Below are 21924 nucleotides of genomic sequence, written 5' to 3' on the forward strand. Positions count from 1 at the left end.
GAACGAGCCAACGAAGCATCTGCTGTATAAACAGGCTGCCCGAGCGAACCGACAATAAAAATCGGTAGGTCCTTAAGGCGAAGGCAGAATCCAGTCCCTTAATCCTCCCCCAGCGACCACCAGTGGTGGTAATAGGCGCTGCTTAGATTAGTACGCAGCAGATACACCAGACAGTCACATACTCCTGTGCTGCTGGTTTGCGGTACATCACCACTGAAGGGTTCTCCTATAGCGGAAGAAGGAACTCATGAGGCAGAGAAAGGAACTCCACTCCATAATCTCCAGAGACAGGGGAGCACAGCACCGGCTGCGGGAGACGAGGGCACCATCCCAGGTGGTGGCTGCCCGTGGAGACTTACACCGGACAGGTAACCTCTCATGCCATAGAGTTTGGGAGCGAGGCCCTGCAATCCCCCACCTTAGCGACCTGGAGAATAGTCTGAAGAGCAGAGCAGCGACCTGGAGAATAGTCTGAAGAGCAGAGCAGCGACCTGGAGAATAGTCTGAAGAGCAGAGCAGCGACCTGAGCCTCTCTCAACTGGTCACAAGGACAAGAAACAGGAACCGAGTCGCTGAAGGGGGCTTCCCGTCTTTAAAGACATCTGTGAGGTTCCCGATTCCTGTCCGATGGGAAGCAGTCTCTCATGGGTCTAGGGTTAAACCCTCTAAGAAAACAGATCTTAAGGTTAAGGAACTGAAAAGTGTTCAGAAGTTGCAGAACCTACTACACAAAAACCACATTTCATGAAAATTAAAATGGAAACCCTTTAGGAATGGATCCTAACAGATCACCGCTATATGGTACTAGTGCCGCAGCTTACAGGAGTCTGTAGAGGAGATGGGGCAGTTTGTTCTATGTACAGAACTAAGAACTATTTCCCTCCCCCCAATAATCTTGAAGTATTGCAGTTTTCACATTAAAATAAGGGAGATGGAACAATACCTCCACAGCGCCACCTATTGGAAGGCAGCATTCCTTCAGATCAGTGTTGGACTCTTTATACATTGGTCTGAAGGAATGCTGCCTTCCAATAGGTGGCGGTGTAGAGGTATTGTTCTATCTCCCTCATTTGCATATTACCAAGAGGAGCATGAATGGCCTTTTAAATCCCCTCACTCACCTTCTAGGTCCTCTCCCTAAGGAAAAAAAAAAAAAAAGATAGCGTTTCTGACCCACTTTTTATATTGACATGTTTTTTCTCCAGATCACTTGTGAACTTTGCTGTGTAGACTGGATATGAAGAGCAGAGTCATCTCTGCGGGTGGGAAAGTTAACGAACGCTCTATAGTACCACTGGGAGCCTAGATAAGGCAAGGTGGTAACCTTATTCACACAAATAAAGCCCTGTATGCAGCTTCCCTGCCACAGCATAAGGCCGCCTGCACACGAGCGTTCCGGATTCCACTAGCGGATTTTCACGCGCGTATGGTACCTAAATGTGCTTGCGGATAGGTGCGGATGCGTGAAAAATCACGCGCGGATATACGCAGATGTGTTGCAGAAAAAAACGCGCAGAAAAATCCGGAAGACACCCTTATTGTAAACCCAACCCCTAGAGAACTGCCCATTCCCTGGAAAACAGCTTAAAAACCAACACCCAGACTCCGTTTTGTCCCTCTTGCTTGTGCGAGCACCGTTAAATTATTCTGGCAACATGCTTTCACCCGGTGAGCAGATGTCTTTGTGGGCATGGTTGATCCATGTAACTTTTTTCGGACGTACTATAAAAATACTATATAAGTTTGGTAACGTAGTAATCGTACTGACCCACAGAATAAAAATATCGGGTCGTTTTTGTTGCACTTTGCGCGCTGCAGAAACAGGACGCACCGAAAGATGGTGGAAAGTCTTTTTTTTTCTCTCCGATTACAATTTTTAAAGGTTTTTCAGTAAATTATATGGTACAATAAATAGTGCCATTGCAAAATACAACTCGTCCCGCAAAAAAATAACAAGCCCTTATACAGCGACGTTGATGGATAAATAAAGGAACTACGATTTTTTAGGGAGTAGGGGGAAAAAAAGGAAAAAAGCAAAAAAGCTCCATCACTAAGGGGTTAAAAGTGGGGATGGAAAAAAGCACAATAAAAACAAAAGTAAAACTGCTTGGCCACTAAGGGGTTAAAATGAAAAAAAAAGTACATTTGACGCAATAGCGAATAATACTCACGCAAGTTCTTCTGTTCTGCTTCTACTGCGTTCGTCCACGCATCCCCATAAACCTGCGCGGACAGTAGACGCCAGGATTGTTCCTTTCTGTTCTTGTCGAGGTATTCTGGGGAGTTACTGTCCCATAGGCTGGGGAAGTCCTGCATGATTGCCACAAGTTTCCCCATGTCGATCATTATGGCTTGTGGCAGGCTGGTGTCTGCTGGCTGCTCTCTGGTAGATGAGGGGACTGAAAGGACAGATCTGCAGTTGAAATGTGCCTGTGAAGCTCTGTGCTGTGTGTTGGGACGCCTCCTACCATGCCTACTTCCTGTAGTCATAGCAACCAGTGACTCCATCCGCAGCTGCACTGCGGATGTACTGCGTGAAAAAACGCACCCATTCACTTGTATTGGAGACTTCACGCGCATGATCCGACCAAAATTAGAACAGGTCGCACATTTTTTCACGCGCGTGAAAAAACGCGATACACATCCGTCCGTCTGGGGACAACTGCGGATCCTCATAGGAGTATATTGGCTGCGGTCTGGGGCGGATTATGTGCCTAAAATCACGCGCTTGAAATTCTGCTCGTGTGCAGGCACCCTAAGGCAGTGATGAAGAAAAACACTTCATACACGACTTGCTACACATGGAACTACTAACCTAGGAATGTTGTTTCTGTCCGCCATCTTTTTCACGACTATTACAATTGAGGAAGCAGCTCTCCCTGCATGTTGACACTTGCAGACAAATCCTGTGACAAAGCAGTAAGAGGCTTGGTCCAATTTCTGGCGTCGCTCAGTAGTTTGCAAGAGATCAGACAAGTGGAGACAGACATCCTAAAATCTATTACAGACTGGAGGTTAAAAGCCGATATGGACTGAAGGCTTGGATCAATCATAAAATACCCCCAACCGTTCAGGCTCACAGCATGCATAGATATAACAGTGCTTCTACCTGTCCCAGAATGCACCTGTACAGGTGAGTAACCGTGAACTATGTAGACAAGACCAAGACCATTTTCTTTCACAGATTTATTGGGGTCCCCTAGGCCGTTCCAAATCACAGCATAGAATATCAGAAGAAACAAACAGCAAAATAAAAATGTGCCAGACAGAAGAGATGATGGAAGAACAGAGCAGAGAGAGCCAAGTCGGGAGAGTTTTGTCATTGTTTATTGTGAAGTTAAAAACAGGCAATAAAAAGTAAAAACTCAGCGTACAGTTTCCATGTCTCTGAACAGACAAAACACATCACGACCCCCCATTTGCGGGAGGGACCAGCGCACTTCACAAGGCCCCAGCTGCAGATGTGGGACCAGCAGACAGCATGGGGGGTGTCACCAGGGAATGTTCAACCAACTAAAAGCACAGGGACATGGGGGGGAGGGGGGGATAATCCTCTTTACGTTAAAAAAAAAAATTCGTATGGATTTCATTACTCACAGGCAGCTCCAGTGAATAAAACCGTTTAATTGCTGGGAGGCGAGTGGACGGGAGGCGCTCAGATTAGTCCTAATGTCTAGAACCTGCCCATTTCATTGAATAAACTCCCACGGGGTGAGAAATTCTCGTTTTAAAGATGAAAAACCAGAAAAGGATGAAGGACAAAAACAGGAAAATGTCCTAAATAAAAAAAAAATAAAAATACAACTAGGGGGACTTCTCAGATAGCTTCTCCCCTCACTGAGGTCAGCAACAGAGGCTCCCAACTCCAGACTGGTAATGAGTGACGACAAGTAGTGACATTCACTGGGCCTGGAAGAGAGGAGACGGCGGTGAGGAACGGCCACACGGTATGGATGACATGTTACAGACAGATGATCGCTGACTAAACCTGGAGAAACCCTCCTGAAAATGGCACTTATTGGAGATGTAGGATTTATGGCTCATGTTAATAGATTTGGCGCAGAACTCGGGTCACCTTAGGGGAACGTTCACATCTAGTGGAAATGCTGCAGGTTTTTCACATCAAAATACCATTTAACTTAAAAGGGTTGTCTCGCGGCAGCAAGTGGGGTTCAGCACTTCTGTATGGCCATATTAATGCACTTTGTAATATACATCGTGCATTAAATATGAGCCATACAGAAGTTATTCACTTACCTTCCCTGCGCTGGCGTCCCCGTCTCCATGGCTCCGTCTAACTTCAGCGTCTAATCGCCCGATTAGACACGCTTGCGCAGAAGGGTCTTCTGCCTTTGGGTCTGTCCGGCAGCAGCGGCGTTCTGGCTCCGTCCCCTTCTACGTGTCATCGCGTAGCCCCGCCCCGTCACGTGTGCCGATTCCAGCAAATCAGGCTGGAATCGGCACGCGTAACGGGGCGGAGCTACGCAGGTAAGTGAATAACTTCTGTATGGCTCATATTTAATGCACGATGTATATTACAAAGTGCATTAATATGGCCATACAGAAGTGCAACCCCACTTGCTTTCGCGAGACAACCCCTTTAAACTCAGCACATTGGTGCAGCAGCGCGCCATATTGGGAGCGGAGCGCTGCGCAGGGCGAATCCACTGCAGATTCACTCTATTTAGAGTCAAAATCCGCACTGATCTGCAGAATGACAGGGTTTTTTAATTTGTAGATTTACCAATGCGGGAAATCAGCATTTTGGCTACCCGTGAACATGAGCTAAGGGTTTGTTCACACGGGTGCATCTGTGCCGGAAGATTGTTGCATCCATAGCGAGCGCTGCATTTTAATGGATTCACTTACAGGGGAGCATTTTTTCACACGATGTTTGATTGCGTGAAAAAAAACAAAAAAACAAAAATACATTTTTTTCCCATGCAAAAATGTTTTGTGGGGAGAGTTGTATCGTTCGATACTATTTAATACAGGTCTTGTTTTTACAGTGTACTCAATCACATGGTAACTTTATACTATGGGTCAGTACGATTACTAAGATACCAAGTGTAGAGCGTTTTTTTTGCTGTACTACTTTTAAAATATCTTTGGAAAAAAATATTTTCTGCCACTTTAACTTTTAAGTTTTGCGTCTACTCAGTCGTCGAGGGCTCGTTTTTTACGGGACTTCCTATTATTTCTATTGGTACCATTTTGGGAGTACATATGACTATTTGATAACTTTTTATTGGGGGCAGGGCAGCACAATTCTGGAGTTCTTTTCTTCCTGGCGATGTTGACCATACGGTGTAAATAATGCATTACTGATAGATCGGACTTTTATGGATTCATCGACACAAAATATGGGTTAGTTTTAGAGATGAGCGAGTATACTCGCTAAGGCACTACTCACTCGAGTAATGTGCCTTAGCCGAGTATCTCCCCGCTTGTCCCTAAAGATTCGGAGGCCGTCAGGGGCGGGGAGCAGTGGGGAAGAACGGAGGGGAAGAACGGAGGGGAGATCTCCCCCCCCCCCCCCAAATCTCCTTCCCCGCCGCAACTCACCTGTCAGCTGCGGCGACCCCCGAATCCTTAGGGACGAGCGGGGAGATACTCGGCTAAGGCACATTACTCGAGCGAGTAGGGCCTTAGCGAGTATACTCGCTCATCTCTAGTTAATTTTTAATTTAGATTCTATATATATATGGCGAGTGTTTTTTTTTTTTTACTGATTACCCTTTACTATATATAACTTTATATATAACTAACTTGAAACTGATTTTCACATTTGTTTTTTCTTAGTCCCAATAGGGAAAAAGAAATTGTGAGGATTTGATGACTCCCGCAAGTATTATGTAATACCATAATAATATACTGTGATCTGACAGGCAGTCTGAAATGACAACCTAGGGGGCTTTCAGAAGGTCCTCAGCTGCAATGGCAAATAAATAGCATCCTGTGATCTCATTGCAGACAGCAATTCGGGGTATTTTAAGGGTTAACACCTGCAAAATGTACAATCTGAAGCGTTATGGGGTTAAGGCATTGTGTAAAAGGGGAGAAATAACTGACAGGGAAACAGGGAGAAGACAGGAGAATCCTAGATAATTCTCGATTGCTCCTTCTGCACACAGACTGGATGACAACTGTAAATTCAGTATTGCCAACCCCACTTCAAATGGCTGTAGCTGCAGTTCTCTCTGCTCCAGAAATCAGGACTTTAAAAAAATTACACCAAAAAGAAGAGGTGCAAATACATCCTCTTATAGCTCGTCATGTGTGGCTGGCAATCACAGCAGTCTGTGTCTTACTTTGTATTAGGGACTAACCTGTGGCCCCGGCTGTGCCGGAGGAGGCTGTGTGGGTGGCGCTCCAGGTGCCTGTCCATAGTATGCCGCCTGTTGCCTGTAATATTCTGCCCATGCTGCACTGTAATCTGGTTGTGCTGTTGGTGGAGCAGTTGATGCCGCTGCCACCGCTGCGGTTGCAGCCGCTGCTGTAGCTGCAGCTGGGGCACCAGGAGCACCTGCTGCTGCGGCTTGCGCTACAATACAAAGCAGCATTAGGAAAGATCCATAACAAGATGCAACATGGTGAGAGGCAGGCGATCAGACACTATACCTTGTTTCTTGTAATATTCTTCCCAGGCCTTTGTGTAATCTGGTTGTCCTGTGGGCTGAGTCGTTTGCTGACCTGTAAATGGATGAGAGAGTTAGAGAGAACTACACAGGTACACCAGCTACATCACAGCCGCACGGCAAAAGCCTAATCTAAAAGGGTTTAGAGAGAAGAAAAAAAAGCAGTTAAATGAAAATTGCCCTAATTGTGCTCATTAGGCCGTTGACACCATCATATTTCGGCTACATTTTTGCATCTGTAATACGGATGTGCATCCCAGATTGTCCACAGGTCTCCCGACCCGAACTCGGAGAATCATAGATTACTATGATGCTTGGAGTTTGGGTCAGGAGACCCGTGATTTGGTCTCATGCTCATAGACTGGTAGAGTTGGAAGGGACCTCCAGGGTCATCGGGTCCAACCCCCTGCTCAGTGCAGGATTCACCAAATCATCCCAGACAGATATTTTTCCAGCCTTTGTTTGAACCCTTCCACCTCCCGTGGCAACCTGTTCCACTCCTTGATCACCCTCATGCTACGAACACAAAAACAAGGCTGAAATACAGTGGTGTCACCGGCCTTAGGCAAAGCGATTTGTGTGAAGTCTGACCAGCAAGGGAAGTTATAGCAGCAGCTTTACACTCACCCATCTTCTTATAATACTCCTCCCAAGCCTTTGTGTAGTCAGGCTGGCTGGCAGGCGGGGGCTGTTGAGGAGGTTCTCCTTGAGGTGGAGGGACAGGGACGGAAGGGGGCTGCCCAGGAACAGGAGCAGGTGGCTGTTGGTAGTAGTGAGAGTAGTACGCGGCCCATGCAGCGCTGGGGTCTGTGGGGGCTGGAGGTTTTGCTGTTGAGAGAGAAAAAAACAAACAAAAAATGAAGTGTAGATTAGGAACATATAAAGTCACAAAAAAAAAAAACAACACACACACACACACACACACACAAATAAATCAATCACCAACAACGCACACGGCTGTTGACACATTGGATTTAGCACTTTTCAGTTACCTGTTGCATTCACAATATAAAACTTACTGGGGTCGTGAGGGGCTGGCGGCTGTCCCCACTGGGGATACGAACCGCCCCAGCCTTGTGGAGGGTACTGGTGAGGAGGTGGAGGCGGTGGTGGACCTGGACTACAACAGAAAGAAAGAAGGGCTTAGAAGAATTAGGAAAGAAAGAAAAAAAAAAAAACACAAAAAAAAACAAAAAAAACACCTTACATTTTTTGCTACTTTAACAACCAGCCCTCTGAGGATGCAGCCTAGTTTAGTACTTAATGTTGTGTATGTCGCTCACCGTGGGACAAATAATGCATTATCTTGACAGATCAGACTTTTACAAATGCTGCAATTCCAAGTGCTTTGGTCTTTTTTAGATTTTTTATAATTATATTTAAATACCAGGGGGGGGGGGGGGGGGGACTATTAATATCCTTTATTTTCTACAATACAAAAACTTGACTGACTTGGAACTTGTAATTGTTTGATCACTTATGTAATATACTGAAAAGCTTCAGCATACAGATCCTCCCCTACCTGCGAACCTTCGAGTTACGAACTTCGCAAGATACGAACAAGCCTGTCAGTAACTATGATGCAATTCTGACGGCGGCATTTAAAGCGTTAACAGCCCGATGAGCAGCGGGGCCTGTCGGAGCTGCTGCGGCCGGGTGTCGGCTGTAAGAAACATCCAGTACCCGACGTTGTATGGAGCGGGATCCAGCCACAACCCCCCTCCATACTAGCATTTGTGCAGACATAAGAACAAATGTACTTCTGAATAGGCTCCTGGGACTCTCTGTAATGGCATTCTATGAAGACAGGCCACAGACCCATCTTAGTAGGCAGACATAGGCTATGACACCATGGTGGCACCTCTCAATCTTACTGTGCAGGGAGGGGTGGGGCGCCCCCAACGCCGAGATAGGCTTGGGCATTTAAATGTCGCTGTCAGACTTTTTCTTCCTAAAATGAGGAAAATTGGCTTAAACTTCGTGGGGTTGTTTTATTTTGCCTTCTTTTATGTCAGCATTGCAGGTTAATAGGCCCAGCTGGATGTACGGGGTTAACACCTTACATACTATTACATATACTGTGTTAGGTCCCCGGCTGCCAGGAGGAAAGAAATGATGAATTTAGCCCTTTCCAATCCAATTTGTACCCTGGTTTTCCTAGGGGGCTTACTCTTTTTCTGCGATTATACAACGACGCTATACGCTGGCTAAAGCCAGTACTGCATGAGGTGACACGTTGGATAGGCTCTGACAGCAGAGAGGCTGGCAATATACAGTAAGAGAACCCCGACGGACGTCTTCCATCATTGGAGCTGTACAACCTTAAATCATAATGTCTTCAGACATCAGACAGTGGATTGGAAAGGGTTAAGCGCATTTATGAACCTTCCTGATGCAGTTGTTATAAAACAGATGTATTTATGAAGACACTTGCACCTAAAATTTCATGTAATGTTAATTCAAACACCCCCCCCCCCCAAATAAATAAATAAATAAGAGATTCTATACATTCCAATGCCCATGAGTAAGGTACATACTGTGGTGGAGCTCCTGGTGGTCCAGGTGGGTAAGGACCTGGGTTAAATGGACCCATGGGGCCAGCTGGACCAGGACCTGGGGGGCCAGGACCAATCGGACACAGGGGACCCTGGGAAAAAGCAAAATACATTGTGTTTCAGTATTAAAATTGGTTTATGGTTTGTAATAAAAAGGAACCAATTTCTATAGCTTTCTATATCGCTGCAAGATAAACAGGGAGCTTATGCTGATGCAATGGGGAGGCAACTCACTCACCCAGCGTTATGTCAAGAACTGAGACATTCCTGCACTTCCCATAACTTCAGCATGGCCAATAAACAATGCCCCCCCCCCTCCCCCCCCCGCTCACCTCAATCTTCTCTTCGATAAGCTGTTTGGCATGGTCAATCTGTTGTGGAGAGCCACGGATAATGAACATTTTAAAGTTTGGGTCACCGTTTGGTGGCGGCTGCCGCGAGATCTCCACAAATGCCCCAGTCTGTTGGTTAATTGCCTTTACATTTTCTCCACCTGCAGATATTAGTAATTGGTTAAAGAGAATAGAAGACAAGAAGGTGCCTGAAGGAAATCTTAGTGTGAACACAACAGACAGTCAGTCCACTTACCTCTACCAATAACTAGGCCACATTTATGAGAAGGTATGGAAAAGGTCATTTCTCCTCCAGGAGGCCCCCATGGCCCTTGCCCTCGACCCCTTCCTCTACCACCAGGTGGCATTCCAGGCCCCGGAGGTCCTGGTGGACCGCTCTACAGAAGCAAAAACAAGTACATGTAATATAATGGATAAGGAATTAGACAGGTAACGCTAACTGCTACAAGTACTTACTCTCAAACTTTGCAATAGGTCACTAATTATCCTAGCTGCGTGATCACACCTGTCAGGGGGACCCATAATGTGTGCGATCTTATCAGGACCGCTTCCATCATCTGTAGGGGAGAGACCTTGATTAGATCTTCACTCACAGAATCTGGCACCAACATTTTAATACAAGGACAATGTATTATACGGATTTTATGACACCATCAAGTTCCAGGAGTTTGTACACATGGAATAAGGACTGAGAGACTTGATTTTCACCTTGCTTAAACTGTATCCTGACACCGGCGTCATTCTGAATTTTCTTGATCATTTCTCCATTACGCCCAATCACTACCCCTACCGAGTGCCGAGGGACCGGTACCTGCAACGAAGAAAATGAATGAACCCCTTTCACACAGTCCACTGATCACCACAAGCCGTGGCTGCTACTTACATCTATGCCGCCACCACCTCCTCCTCCTCCCCGGGAGCCATATTCATTTCTGTCACCGAAGTTTCCCTGATCTCGTTCTCGTAAAAGATCCATGACCATCTCACAGGCTTGCTGCAGAAGGAGAACATAATATAGAGGCGGTATAAGTGTGTGGATTTTGATGGAGACAGAGACACAGAACAAGGCTAGGGCTAAAAGGTGACTTTGGCTACGGCCCAAGTTATACGACCAAAGAGCACGGATCTCCTAGTCTTACTGAAGTCAATGCAGCAGCCGTAAGCCAACCCAGAGATCATAAAAATGTAACTTAACTAGACTTCTTGTAATGATTGCGGCTACTTGCAAGTCTCAGCACATCACATCAACTTCAAGTGACTAGAAGATGGCAGTACTACACCGCATTCTTCGGTTGTGAAACCCATGCCATGGCCAAATAACCAAGAAATGGTTGCAAAGACCACTTACAGTCTCACAGAATCAGGAGATTCATGTGCTCCATATAGGGGGGACCACACGTCTATCAGACCTTTATGGCAGGTCCACAGGAACAGACCTGCCACACATTCTGTTAAGCTCACAAACCGTAAAACATACAATAGTACTGGTACTAATATCGGAAGTGTAGCAAGAATGGCCAGTCCCAAGCAAAGCGCTGAAAAGCAGGATGATATATAACTATACAAGCAGCAGCTTAATTAATGCCAGTGTCCCATTAAAAACCTTTCCCTTGAGTCCAGGCATTGTGCCACTGCCCTATATATAGAGTAACTCAGTGCAGACATAGCAGCAGTTGTGATAGGATATAGCCATGGCTTAGATTACTGGAAACCTACTTGCACTTTGAAGGGCTCTCCCACAATGCGCAGGGGCTTATCGACATTTGTGCCCTGGGAGCCATCTTGTATCAGAATCATTTTTACCCCAGCACGTTCCTGGAAAGGGAGGGAAAGATAAGAGCTTACATGAAGGGCCAGTCTGCACGTCCCGGCCGCCGTCCAATGTACTGAACGATGTCACTTACTTGCAGCTGTTTGATCGTTTCACCACCCTTCCCAATAATGAGTCCGGCTTTGCCAGCAGGGATCATAATCTCTTGTAATGAGCCGTTCTGCCCATTGGCATTATCATGAAACTGGCCGGGTGGTCCTCCACGGCCCCGAGCTACTATGTCGTCAAGCATCATCTTAGCCTTCCTACAGAAATAACGGAGAGATGCAGTATGAGGCCAACACCACCAGGGCATAGGTACGAATAAGGTTAGAAGAACGACACTTCACAAATGAAGACAATGTGGTTCATTTGGCTAAACACTCAGCAGCTTATGCACGTAACTATAGCGGACTGCCAGGTGGGCTACATATGAAGAGTGCCATCTTCTCAAAGGGGTTTTCTATGAATGTACTATCAAATCACCTATTCTCTGAGGCATCACTCCCACTGATTTCAATGGAAGCGATGCCTTTTATCACACTTCCGGCTCCAAACCCAATGAGGATGAGTGACAGTAATAAAAGCAGGTCAGAGGATTAGCTAATCAGAGATTCTGAGTAGCTGATCACCAAAGATCAACTACTGATGACCTATCCTGAGGATAGATGATAGATAGTAAATTCCTAGAAAACCCCTTTAAGTTTCTGTTCACACTAGCATCAGGTCTTTAATTTATACCAGAAGCCACGTCACACGGTGTGACAAATCTGTCCTCTGATACTTCTATCTGGTCGCTGATTGAATTGGGTCCAAATATTTTCGACAAGACTCATGCTGCGGATTACGCCATTCTTGAAGTTAACATGAAAAACCGGATGAATGTTCACAACTCAAGTGTGAAAAGAGCCTTACGCTACCTCTGACACAAATGTATAGCAAGTAGTGAGCACCTAACTTGCAGTGTGGTGCCCATTAATGCTGGATTGATGGAGACAAGAGTTTTTATGTAGTGGCGGTTACAGGTGACATTTACTTACTGCACCGCTTCTGGAGACCCAGTTAGTGACACCACCCTCTCCGGGAGCCCACCACTGTCTGTAATAGAAGAGATAGCTTATTAGTAGTTACCTTTAACTGTCTGCACCAGATGCGCATGACTGCTACAAAACTACAAGATTAACAACACGTCTGGCATTGGTAGGGGTCCCAGTAGTCAGACAATGATGGTATATCCACATGTAATCAATGTCTGCATGAGGCATAAAAAAAGCCCTCTGGGCACAATCTGGTTGTGGGCCATCCCCCAGAGAAGTATAAAGAGACATCCAATCTCACCTGGGGAAATCTGAACTTTACATCCCGACTCTTGCTGGATCTTGTTTATTTGCTCTCCTCCGCGGCCAATGACTGAAAGGGAAGACGGCTCATTAGTCTAGAACGGCATCACTTACAATTGTTATACAAAATAAGAACACAAAGGCATTAAACACTCACTCAGTCCCACCATGCCGTCAGGAACGCGATATTCTTCCGTCAGCGATGTTGCCCTAGAGCCACAAGAATGAGGTTACTGTGAAGTGTAATACAAGAAGCAATAGAAAGGGATAAAAATAATAAAAAAAACTAAAAAGGTAGACAACTTACCGAGGTGGATGTACAGGAGTGAGAGGAGGGGCGATGGCTGAAATATACACAAACATACACATTAGAGTCCTGCAGAGTAAAGTCCAGAGACAACAACATATAGAACGGTCCATCATCTCCCAGCGAGCGCGGCCCTCAGCGTCAATGAGCAGGGAGCACAGATAAAGGGATAACTAAGTGATGGCATGGCTCTGAATGAACTTAACCAGTGACCGTCCTGAACACACCGGAAGGGCGAACTACAAAGGCCAGATTGGCCAAGATATAACAGAACACTCCAGTATGGACAATCAACCTAACAAACACAGACCAACGCACGTGGAGGAGTTCGGACCTTCTCCAAGAACCCTCATAAATGAAGATCACTTACGTTCGCTTTGTGTTGCCAGTTTCTTGCACTCTGGTTGGTCTGAGAAGGGGGAATAAAAGGGTCAGGGTTACTTCAGCGACTGGTACTAAAGTGTTGTTCATAATAGGGGTGTAGCATTATGGCAGACCGGAGACCCTGCTAGGCATAAACACACACTGGTGAAGTACGTGCGGCCCGCCGGGTTTCTGTGCGAGATCGCCGGGGCCAGCGGCTCTAGTGAAGGCTGCAATCAGTGCTTTCCTCAGCAGTCATTGGCCGATACAGGCTTCTGCCACACGCTAACTACACGTGTGCTTAACAGGAGCCTGTACTACCGATGAGTGCTTTCCTTCACGCTCATGGAACGGCACCAATGAGTGAGGAAGGAGGGTAGGTAGGAGAGGATAGGCGGCTATTACTACACGGGAGGGGTGCAGGATTGTCAGGTGTGTAACATCTTAAAGTAAAACAATATGGCGCACACAGAAAAAAAAGTTGTGCAGCCATTGTTTGTAAGCTGCTCAATCTCCACCTTCTACCACCAGCCTGATTATATATCACGCGTCATATAACACTATCAGGTTCTTACCTCCATCTTCTAATTGCCTTTTCTGACCGCCAAAATTAAATTCTTGGGTGTTGTTTACGCCCCCCGTGGCATCGCCGCCGATTTTTGCTGCAATCTGTTTAGGACAAGAGGTGAGACGTTACTACCAGACTTACACTCGGAGCGTCACAGAGCGGTCAGAACAGGTTAGATTACTTCATTCTATGTAGTACCAGTATATTATGTAGTGAGCTGAACCCCTATAAAAATAAGAGGAGCCTCGTACCTCTAAGAGCTAGCAGCGCGGTCACACCGGCGTCAGTAAACCAGGCGGGACCGACAACTGCTACAAGCCAAGAGCAAAGAGCCCGAACAGACTTATCACATATGTGCTTACGTACCGACTAGAGATGGAAGTTTTATTAGCATTCAGACCCAACGTTGGATCTTGGGACGTATCAGGAGTAATAGGACCATAACCATCTAAGGCGCTCCGGGGTACACGGGGTGTTTGTCAGGACCGCGCAGAAAAGGTGGGACATTTTTAAGTACATTAGTCGGTCTCTTTCTGGGATTTAGGCCGGGCTCACACGGCTGTGAGCGTAAACCACCGCAGGGCTCCCGGAGAGCTTTGTAGCGGTGAACCCGGCCGTGACCCTGCGTACAGCGTCACTGTACTATGGCCAGGCGCAGTACAGCCGGTTTGGTTTATATTTCCTGCGTTGTCGCATATACCTGCAGCCCATACGCAGTGTAATTGTGTACGGGCATGTGTATATACAAGGCAATAGAGAACATGTTGTGTTCTATTTTGCGCTTGTGGATTATGCAATTGCGACACGCCACTGTGAGTGGAACGGCTGAGACAACGTAATTGATTGACTGCGAGTTACCGCGTATCACACGAACGTACAGAGCCGAGCGGACTGATCTTCGCTTTATGGGGAAGATTCCGTAGAACTGGCATTTTATTTATTTATATCCCTGCGCATTCTGAACTGAACAGTCCAATGGGCGGAGCCATCAGTGACAGACACTGTATAACTGTACATACAGGGAAGGCTGCCAATCACCGATAGGACCGCCCATTGGACGCTCTAAGCGTGTAGATATAAACATGCCGCAATCAAAGAGGGAGTGTGTTCCAGCGACATCGGTCCTGCTCTATGTAATTGCGAAAAGCCGATGGGTTGCTATGGCAACCGCAACAGCTGATTTTACACCGGAAGACTTTTATCAACCAGAAACTATCTTTTTGGCAAGCTGAAACAAAAAGACGGGTGAACCCTGCGGCGGCGGCCATGTCTACACAAAACAGCTACAGCCTGAAGTCACTCTCTTGAGCGATTAATCAGCCAGCAGTCGTCCCACATAAACGGACTTTACCTTGTCTTTCACTTGGCCATTAGTGATGAGCGAGCATACTTGCTAAGGGCAATTGCTCGTTCGACCATTGCCCTTAGCGAGTACCTGCCCGCTCGGGAGCAAAGATTCGGCTGCCGGCGGCGGGCGGGGAGGAACGGAGGGTAGGTCTCTCTCTCCCTCTCTCCCCCCTGCTCACTGCCGCAGCTCACCCGCGCCGGCAGCCGAACCTTTTCTCCCGAGCGGGCAGGTACTCGCTAAGGACAATGCTCGCTCATCTCTATTGGCCATTCATCAGTTATACCAAAATGACTGCCGATTAGTTGCACAATTTTCCACACTTTTGTGGCGCTGCGGTACAATCTGATTACACAGGGATTGGAATTTTATTGCATTTTATTATATTTTAATAAAATGAATAAAAAGCAGTTAAATTAAACCAACAGGGAGTTTGATTTCAGCACAGAGTATTGTAGAGGAACCATCCAGGTGTGATTAGTGCCCAGCATGGCGTAAGCCACGAGAACCCGAGACGCTGCAACAAAACCCTCGCACGTCGTGGAAGCCTAACCTAGTAGACTGGCATCACACATTGGGGCTCATCCAGACACCGCAGGTTTTACTGCAATCGCTGCCTCAAAATACTGCAACTTCGGCAAAAGTCGGGTATTTTGATGCAATTTTACAGGAAGAAAAAAAACCCACAACCCGACTAGACTGCAAAACCCGAATAAAACCCTCAGAGGGGGAACCGGGGGCACATGCCAGTCTGACGGGATTTTGGTGCAGATCCACAAACAGATTCAGCCCCGTCCAGGGTCAAGAGCTCCACGTTTACATCCAACTGATGCCCCTCACCCATAAACTGCTGTGCATACGCCTGCTCTTCACACGGCATACGCACAATGCTTATTCATATTTCATATTGACCCATTTCACTGCATGTTTTCCGCCGCAGCAAACAGGACGCACCGACTGGAATGGCCATTTAGTTCCAGGAGTGTTCTCTTTCCAGTGTAAGTACACGGCGTATCACACATCTCCTCACGTGTTGCACGCACATTTGCATCCCCCCCCCCCCCCCCCCCCGTTGACCTCTATGGGGAAGTGAACAAATGCACTGAAGTTGAGGTAAACCTCCATGAGTCGAAGGCAATAAGCAGGCATCGTTAAGTACATAGACATAAGTCTTTCCCTAAATTTGTTTTACAATAAGCCTATATCCAGGGTGTTACATGTGCCGCCAGCGCTACGGGGTAATTACCATTTAAATCCTGATGGCAGAGCCCCTTTTGAGGTGCATTCACAGGTAGCAGAACGGCTGAAAATCTTCCATCAGTGAGGATCATGCCAGGTATTCAGCTGCGAATGCGAACCTGCAACACTGCTGCGCTCACCTCGTACTGAGCCCCCACTGCAGCGCATCCCGCACCCAGCAAGTCCTAAGCGCAAGGTAGGGGAAATGCAGCAAATCTTCCATTAGTGAGGATTATGCCTGGTAATTAGCTACGGATCTGCAGCTGATGTGAACCTGCAACACCGCTGCGCTCACCTCTACTGCAGCGCATCCCGCACCCAGCAAGTCCTAAGCACTGCCATCACCGCTCCTCTCGCCTCGTACTGAGCCCCGACTGCAGCACATCCCACACCAGGCAAGTCCAAGGCACCACCATCACCGCTCCTCTCACCTAGTACTGAGCCCCCACTGCAGCACATCCCGCACCCGGCAAGTCCTAAGCGCAAGGTAGGGGAAATGCAGCAAATCTTCCATCAGTGAGGACTATGCCTGGTAATTAGCTACGGATCTGCAGCTGATGTGAACCTGCAACACTGCTGCGTTCACCTCTACTGCAGCGCATCTCGCACCCAGCAAGTCCTAAGCACCGCCAATCCTCTCACCTCGTACTGAACCCGCACTGCAGCGCGTCCCGCACCCAGCAAGTCCTAAGCGCTGCTCCTTTCCCCTCATATGGAGCCCCCCCACTGCAGCGCGTCCCGCACCTGGCAAGTCCTAAGCGCTGCTCCTTTCCCCTCATATGGAGCCCCCCCACTGCAGCGCGTCCCGCACCTGGCAAGTCCTAAGCGCTGCTCCTTTCCCCTCATATGGAGCCCCCCCACTGCAGCGCGTCCCGCACCTGGCAAGTCCTAAGCGCTGCTCCTTTCCCCTCATATGGAGCCCCCCCACTGCAGCGCGTCCCGCACCCAGCAAGTCCTAAGCGCTGCTCCTTTCCTCTCATATGGAGCCCCCCCACTGCAGCGCATCCCGCAGTAGGCAAGTCTCAAGCGCCGCTCCCCTCACCTCGTACTGAGCCCCCACTGCAGCACATCCTGCACCTAGGTAGTCCTAAGCGTCGCCCTCACTGCTCCTTTCACCACGTATTGAGCCTCTACTGCAGCACATCCTACACTTGGCAAGTCCTAAGCGCCGCCGCTGCCACTCCTCACCTCGTACTGAGCCCTCACTGCACCGCATCTGGCACCCGGCAGGTTCTAAGAGCCACCATCACCGCTTAGGTGATGCTTAGTAAACCCAGAAGTCCGCACTGGAGGTCGGAGCCAGAAGTGTATCGTAGTGAAGACCTCTCACACGTGCCGAAAATTTCTGCAAGATGCACCTTAATCTGCTGCAGATTTCTGCTCCATAACCCTATAGGAACACATGCAGACGTTTCGGCGTCTTGCAGAAATATTCCGCGTGTGCGAGGTCCCTTACACGTCCAACTGACCACCAATGCAGACGTCCGGCTCGGCTGTACAGGGATCTCGAGCGGCAGACCCCCAGCTATCAACTACTGGGGAGGTCATCAATAGTAAATACCTGGAAGACCGCTTCAGTTCTCTGGGCCGGCCCTGTGACATCTGCGCCATAAGGCTATGTTCACATATTTGTGGCGCCAAACGCTGCAGACTTTAAAGCAAGTTCGCCCATCATGGAAGGTATGAAATCAGCGGTGAAAATCGGCAGAACAGGTCAGTTCACTCCGGGTTTACGCCACAGCTTCCGGTTGAGATTTCTTAAAACCCCATCCCCACCGTGTGTTACTGTGCGCCGCTGCGGGTGTAGAGGAATCAGTCACCTACTTGTAGCCCTAGGAGCTAAGCTTATGGACTGAAGGTAGGTGACCGCCGAGTCCGGGGATGCAGGCGTTATACTTACCTGCTGCGAGTGCCGATAACGGCCGCTGAATGCATCGGGCAGCGCTGCGGAATAATCTAATTTTATAATGGTCGGACTCCATACATTCAGCTCTCACAGAGGAGGGAACAGCGGAGAAGTGTAACGCTCACAGCCCGGCCCCCAGCGGGTCACCCAGCCCCAGCCCGGCCCCCAGCACCACTGTCAGCGGACAGTACTGGAAGCAGATAGCGCTGTCCAGCCCCAGCGGGTCACCCAGCCCCGGCCCATAAGCTCATGGGGCTAACAGAAGGTAACAGACTCTTACAGGCTTATCGCTAGCCGATCCCCAGAGTACAGCGCAGACCGGTCTATATCTAGGGGTCTCCGTCTTCACATGACTTGTAGAGAAGAGCCGCCCCGAATGTCCTGACAGCGGACCAGCACTACAGTCACGTGTTTATTCCGTGGAGTGCGGTCTGATTATTAATCGTCCCGCTCCACAGAAACACACTGATTGCAATAGTTCCATCCACAGGAATAATATATAGATCCCTCCCGAGACAGGTGGTCGGCGAGCGGCACGCACGGCCCGGCGCTCCCTACCGCGGGCCGGGACGACGGCGAGCGGCACGCACGGCCCGGCGCTCCCTACCGCGGGCCGGGACGTCGGCGAGCGGCACGCACGGCCCGGCGCTCCCTACCGCGGGCCGGGACGTCGGCGAGCGGCACGCACGGCCCGGCGCTCCCTACCGCGGGCCGGGACGTCGGCGAGCGGCACGCACGGCCCGGCGCTCCCTACCGCGGGCCGGGACGTCGGCGAGCGGCACGCACGGCCCGGCGCTCCCTACCGCGGGCCGGGACGTCGGCGAGCGGCACGCACGGCCCGGCGCTCCCTACCGCGGGCCGGGACGTCGGCGAGCGGCACGCACGGCCCGGCGCTCCCTACCGCGGGCCGGGACGTCGGCGAGCGGCACGCACGGCCCGGCGCTCCCTACCGCGGGCCGCGACGGCGGCGAGCGGCACGCACGGCCCGGCGCTCCCTACCGCGGGCCGCGACGGCGGCGAGCGGCACGCACGGCCCGGCGCTCCCTACCGCGGGCCGCGACGTCGGCGAGCGGCACGCACGGCCCGGCGCTCCCTACCGCGGGCCGCGACGTCGGCGAGCGGCACACAGCGCCCCCTACTGCGTGCAGAATGACATGCAGCACCGCGTTAAGAGAGGGCCAGCATTAGAGGAGGTCCACAACCCACAGGAGACACCCGGCCGTGGAAGACCAACCAGTAACGTTGTAGAACTGCATTACCACCTTGCTGCCTTACTAGTGGAGGGGGCGTCAGATGCACTGAGCTGGTGACGGGTACCTGACTTCAGCTCGGCCACCTCTTCCACACGCTGGAAACCGTATTGGATGAAACTCATATGAAACAAGCAAACATGCATGAACATTGTACGGAAAGGCAGTCTGTTTTTCATGTATCACAATCGCCTGTGTGACTGGGGCCTTATTGGGTTTCCTGGGACTATTTGGTGACGGTCTCCTCAGGACGGGCCATCGGTTAGTCAGCAGGGGTCCGCGGCTTGGGACCTCCACCCAGCAGGCGATTTCTAGCACCACTATCAGCGTGGACAGTACTGGAAGCAGATAGCGCTGTCCATATTGCAGTGGCCAGGGTTAGTACTGCAGGCTCAGCACCAATTAAGTCCATGCAATACCAACCACAGCCACTACAATACCGACAGCGCTATATGCTTCCGCTCCCGCAGTAGAGGACCCCTCACAGAACAGGTGATCAGTAGTAAGAGTCCTGGATAACCCATTTAAATAATGATGTGAGACTTCAACAGAAGACCACAGTAGCGCCCCCTGTTGTCACGAGGAAGACAACACCTATGGAGATTACGACAGCTGCTAGAACTGGAGGCGTCGCACATCCCTGCAGGAGGGTCCCGACATGCAGTGTATACCGCCAGTTATGTGAGAAGACCCCTGCAGCCTCCGCAGCACCACGGGGGAGGCCATATACAGGCAGGATTTTGTGCATTTTTCCTACATTTTCAGCCGTTTCCCCCACAGCAGCGCTCTCTATAATGCTGCACTAGTAAGAGCTCTAGTGAGTGCAGCGCCCCCAAGAGGCAGAAAGCATGCAGCCTCTCTTCTGCTGCACTAAGGAGGTGCAGCGCCCCCAAGAGGTGATGAGCGTGCAGCACCCCCTTCTGCTGCCCCCTGCACTATGGAGCTGCAGCCCCCCTTCTGCTGCCCCCTGCACTGAGGAGGTGCAGCGCCCCCAAGAGGCAGCCCCGCTGAGTGCTCCGTGTAGACCTGCACACCTATAGGCTCTCCACACTGCAGTCACCTCTATAGCAGCACATGTCCAGCCGGCAGCGGCAGCGCCCCGCAGCGGAGGCTGCACGCATCTACAGCCGGTGCCCCTCACTGCACAGCGCCAGCTGCGGCCACACAATGCACAGCACACGCCGGCCTGTCCCCTCCTCCGCCCCTCACCACCAGGTCCTCCCTCCGTCTCACCTGCCGAGCCCTCTGTACGGCGTCAGCGAACGCGTCCTTACGGTTCCCGGTCTGGGCTCCGGGATAGTCGGACATGGCGGCAGCAGCAGCGGCTCCTCCGCGGGCTGAAGGCGCGAACAAGGCCGCGGCGCGCGAGGTACACTGGGAAACGGGAGAGACGAGCAGATGGATGACTGACGTCTCAAACAACCAACCAACTCTCACTTCGGCGTTACGACTGACCAATGATAGGAAGGGGCAGGACGAGGGGTTTGTGATTGGCAAATCATGATAACCAATGAGGAGAAAGCGCCCTGCGTCGATAGGGACAAAGAGACATGGGAGGGACTAAAGTGATTGCAGGCCGAGACGGCCAATGAGTGAGGAACACGCTAGTGACGGACAGGAGAAACAACCAATCGCTAGGAGTATAAGATCAAGGGGCTGGCAGTCCATATGTTTTATTCACTGAATTGGCTGAATGTGCTATGAGGGACGTCAGCAGAAGCCAATCAGGAGGCGGTCTGCGGAGTGACGCTGTGCCCAGTATAATATCAGGATGGGGTTTTGTATGGAGCAGGTGCCGCTGGTAGAGGAGCCATTGATGAAACTGCAGCGATACCTGCCCGTCCTGATAAAGGGGAACATACCGTAATAATAACATATAGTTGCCATAGTAACATGGAGCAGAATGTGTTTACTATACCATAATACACACAATATATACTATGGGGTAATCTAATAGAAAGCAGCGACATGCTGAAACTAAATAAACTACCCAGGAGTGCAGAGAGGAGACGGCCGGTGGAAGCCGTACAGGTCCGGACATGAGGGTCTGGGAGCGCCGAAGTGCATCCGATGAGGAAGAAATTCAAACGCCAAACATCAAGACAATTCAATGTCCGCCGCCAGCCGTGAGCGGCGCAGGAGACGGTCCATATCCTTACAACGGGCAAAAACCGCGGAGACAGGAATGTCCGATCGTCTCATCCCCGAAGTCACTAACGTGGCTGCATCAGACGAGACCTCCTCGGAACA

At 49.7% G+C, this 21924-nt stretch overlaps 1 protein-coding gene across 1 annotated transcript; it reads right to left on the minus strand.

Moving 5' to 3' along the window:
- Positions 1 to 3765: 3765 nt before the first annotated feature.
- Positions 3766 to 21068, minus strand: KHSRP (KH-type splicing regulatory protein). Its single transcript, XM_066593735.1, has 20 exons — positions 20908 to 21068; positions 13942 to 14035; positions 13374 to 13412; positions 13004 to 13040; positions 12854 to 12906; positions 12695 to 12766; positions 12397 to 12454; positions 11451 to 11622; positions 11263 to 11361; positions 10430 to 10540; positions 10255 to 10357; positions 10003 to 10103; positions 9782 to 9923; positions 9526 to 9686; positions 9176 to 9285; positions 7658 to 7758; positions 7266 to 7466; positions 6622 to 6693; positions 6330 to 6544; positions 3766 to 3909 (listed from the first exon to the last, which is right to left on the minus strand). The coding sequence occupies exons 1-20, from the start codon at positions 20980 to 20982 to the stop codon at positions 3901 to 3903; spliced, it is 2025 nt and encodes a 674-aa protein (XP_066449832.1). The 5' UTR covers positions 20983 to 21068; the 3' UTR covers positions 3766 to 3900.
- Positions 21069 to 21924: the final 856 nt, after the last annotated feature.

Source organism: Eleutherodactylus coqui, chromosome 2 (genome assembly GCF_035609145.1).
Source record: "Eleutherodactylus coqui strain aEleCoq1 chromosome 2, aEleCoq1.hap1, whole genome shotgun sequence".
NCBI lineage: Eukaryota > Metazoa > Chordata > Amphibia > Anura > Eleutherodactylidae > Eleutherodactylus > Eleutherodactylus coqui.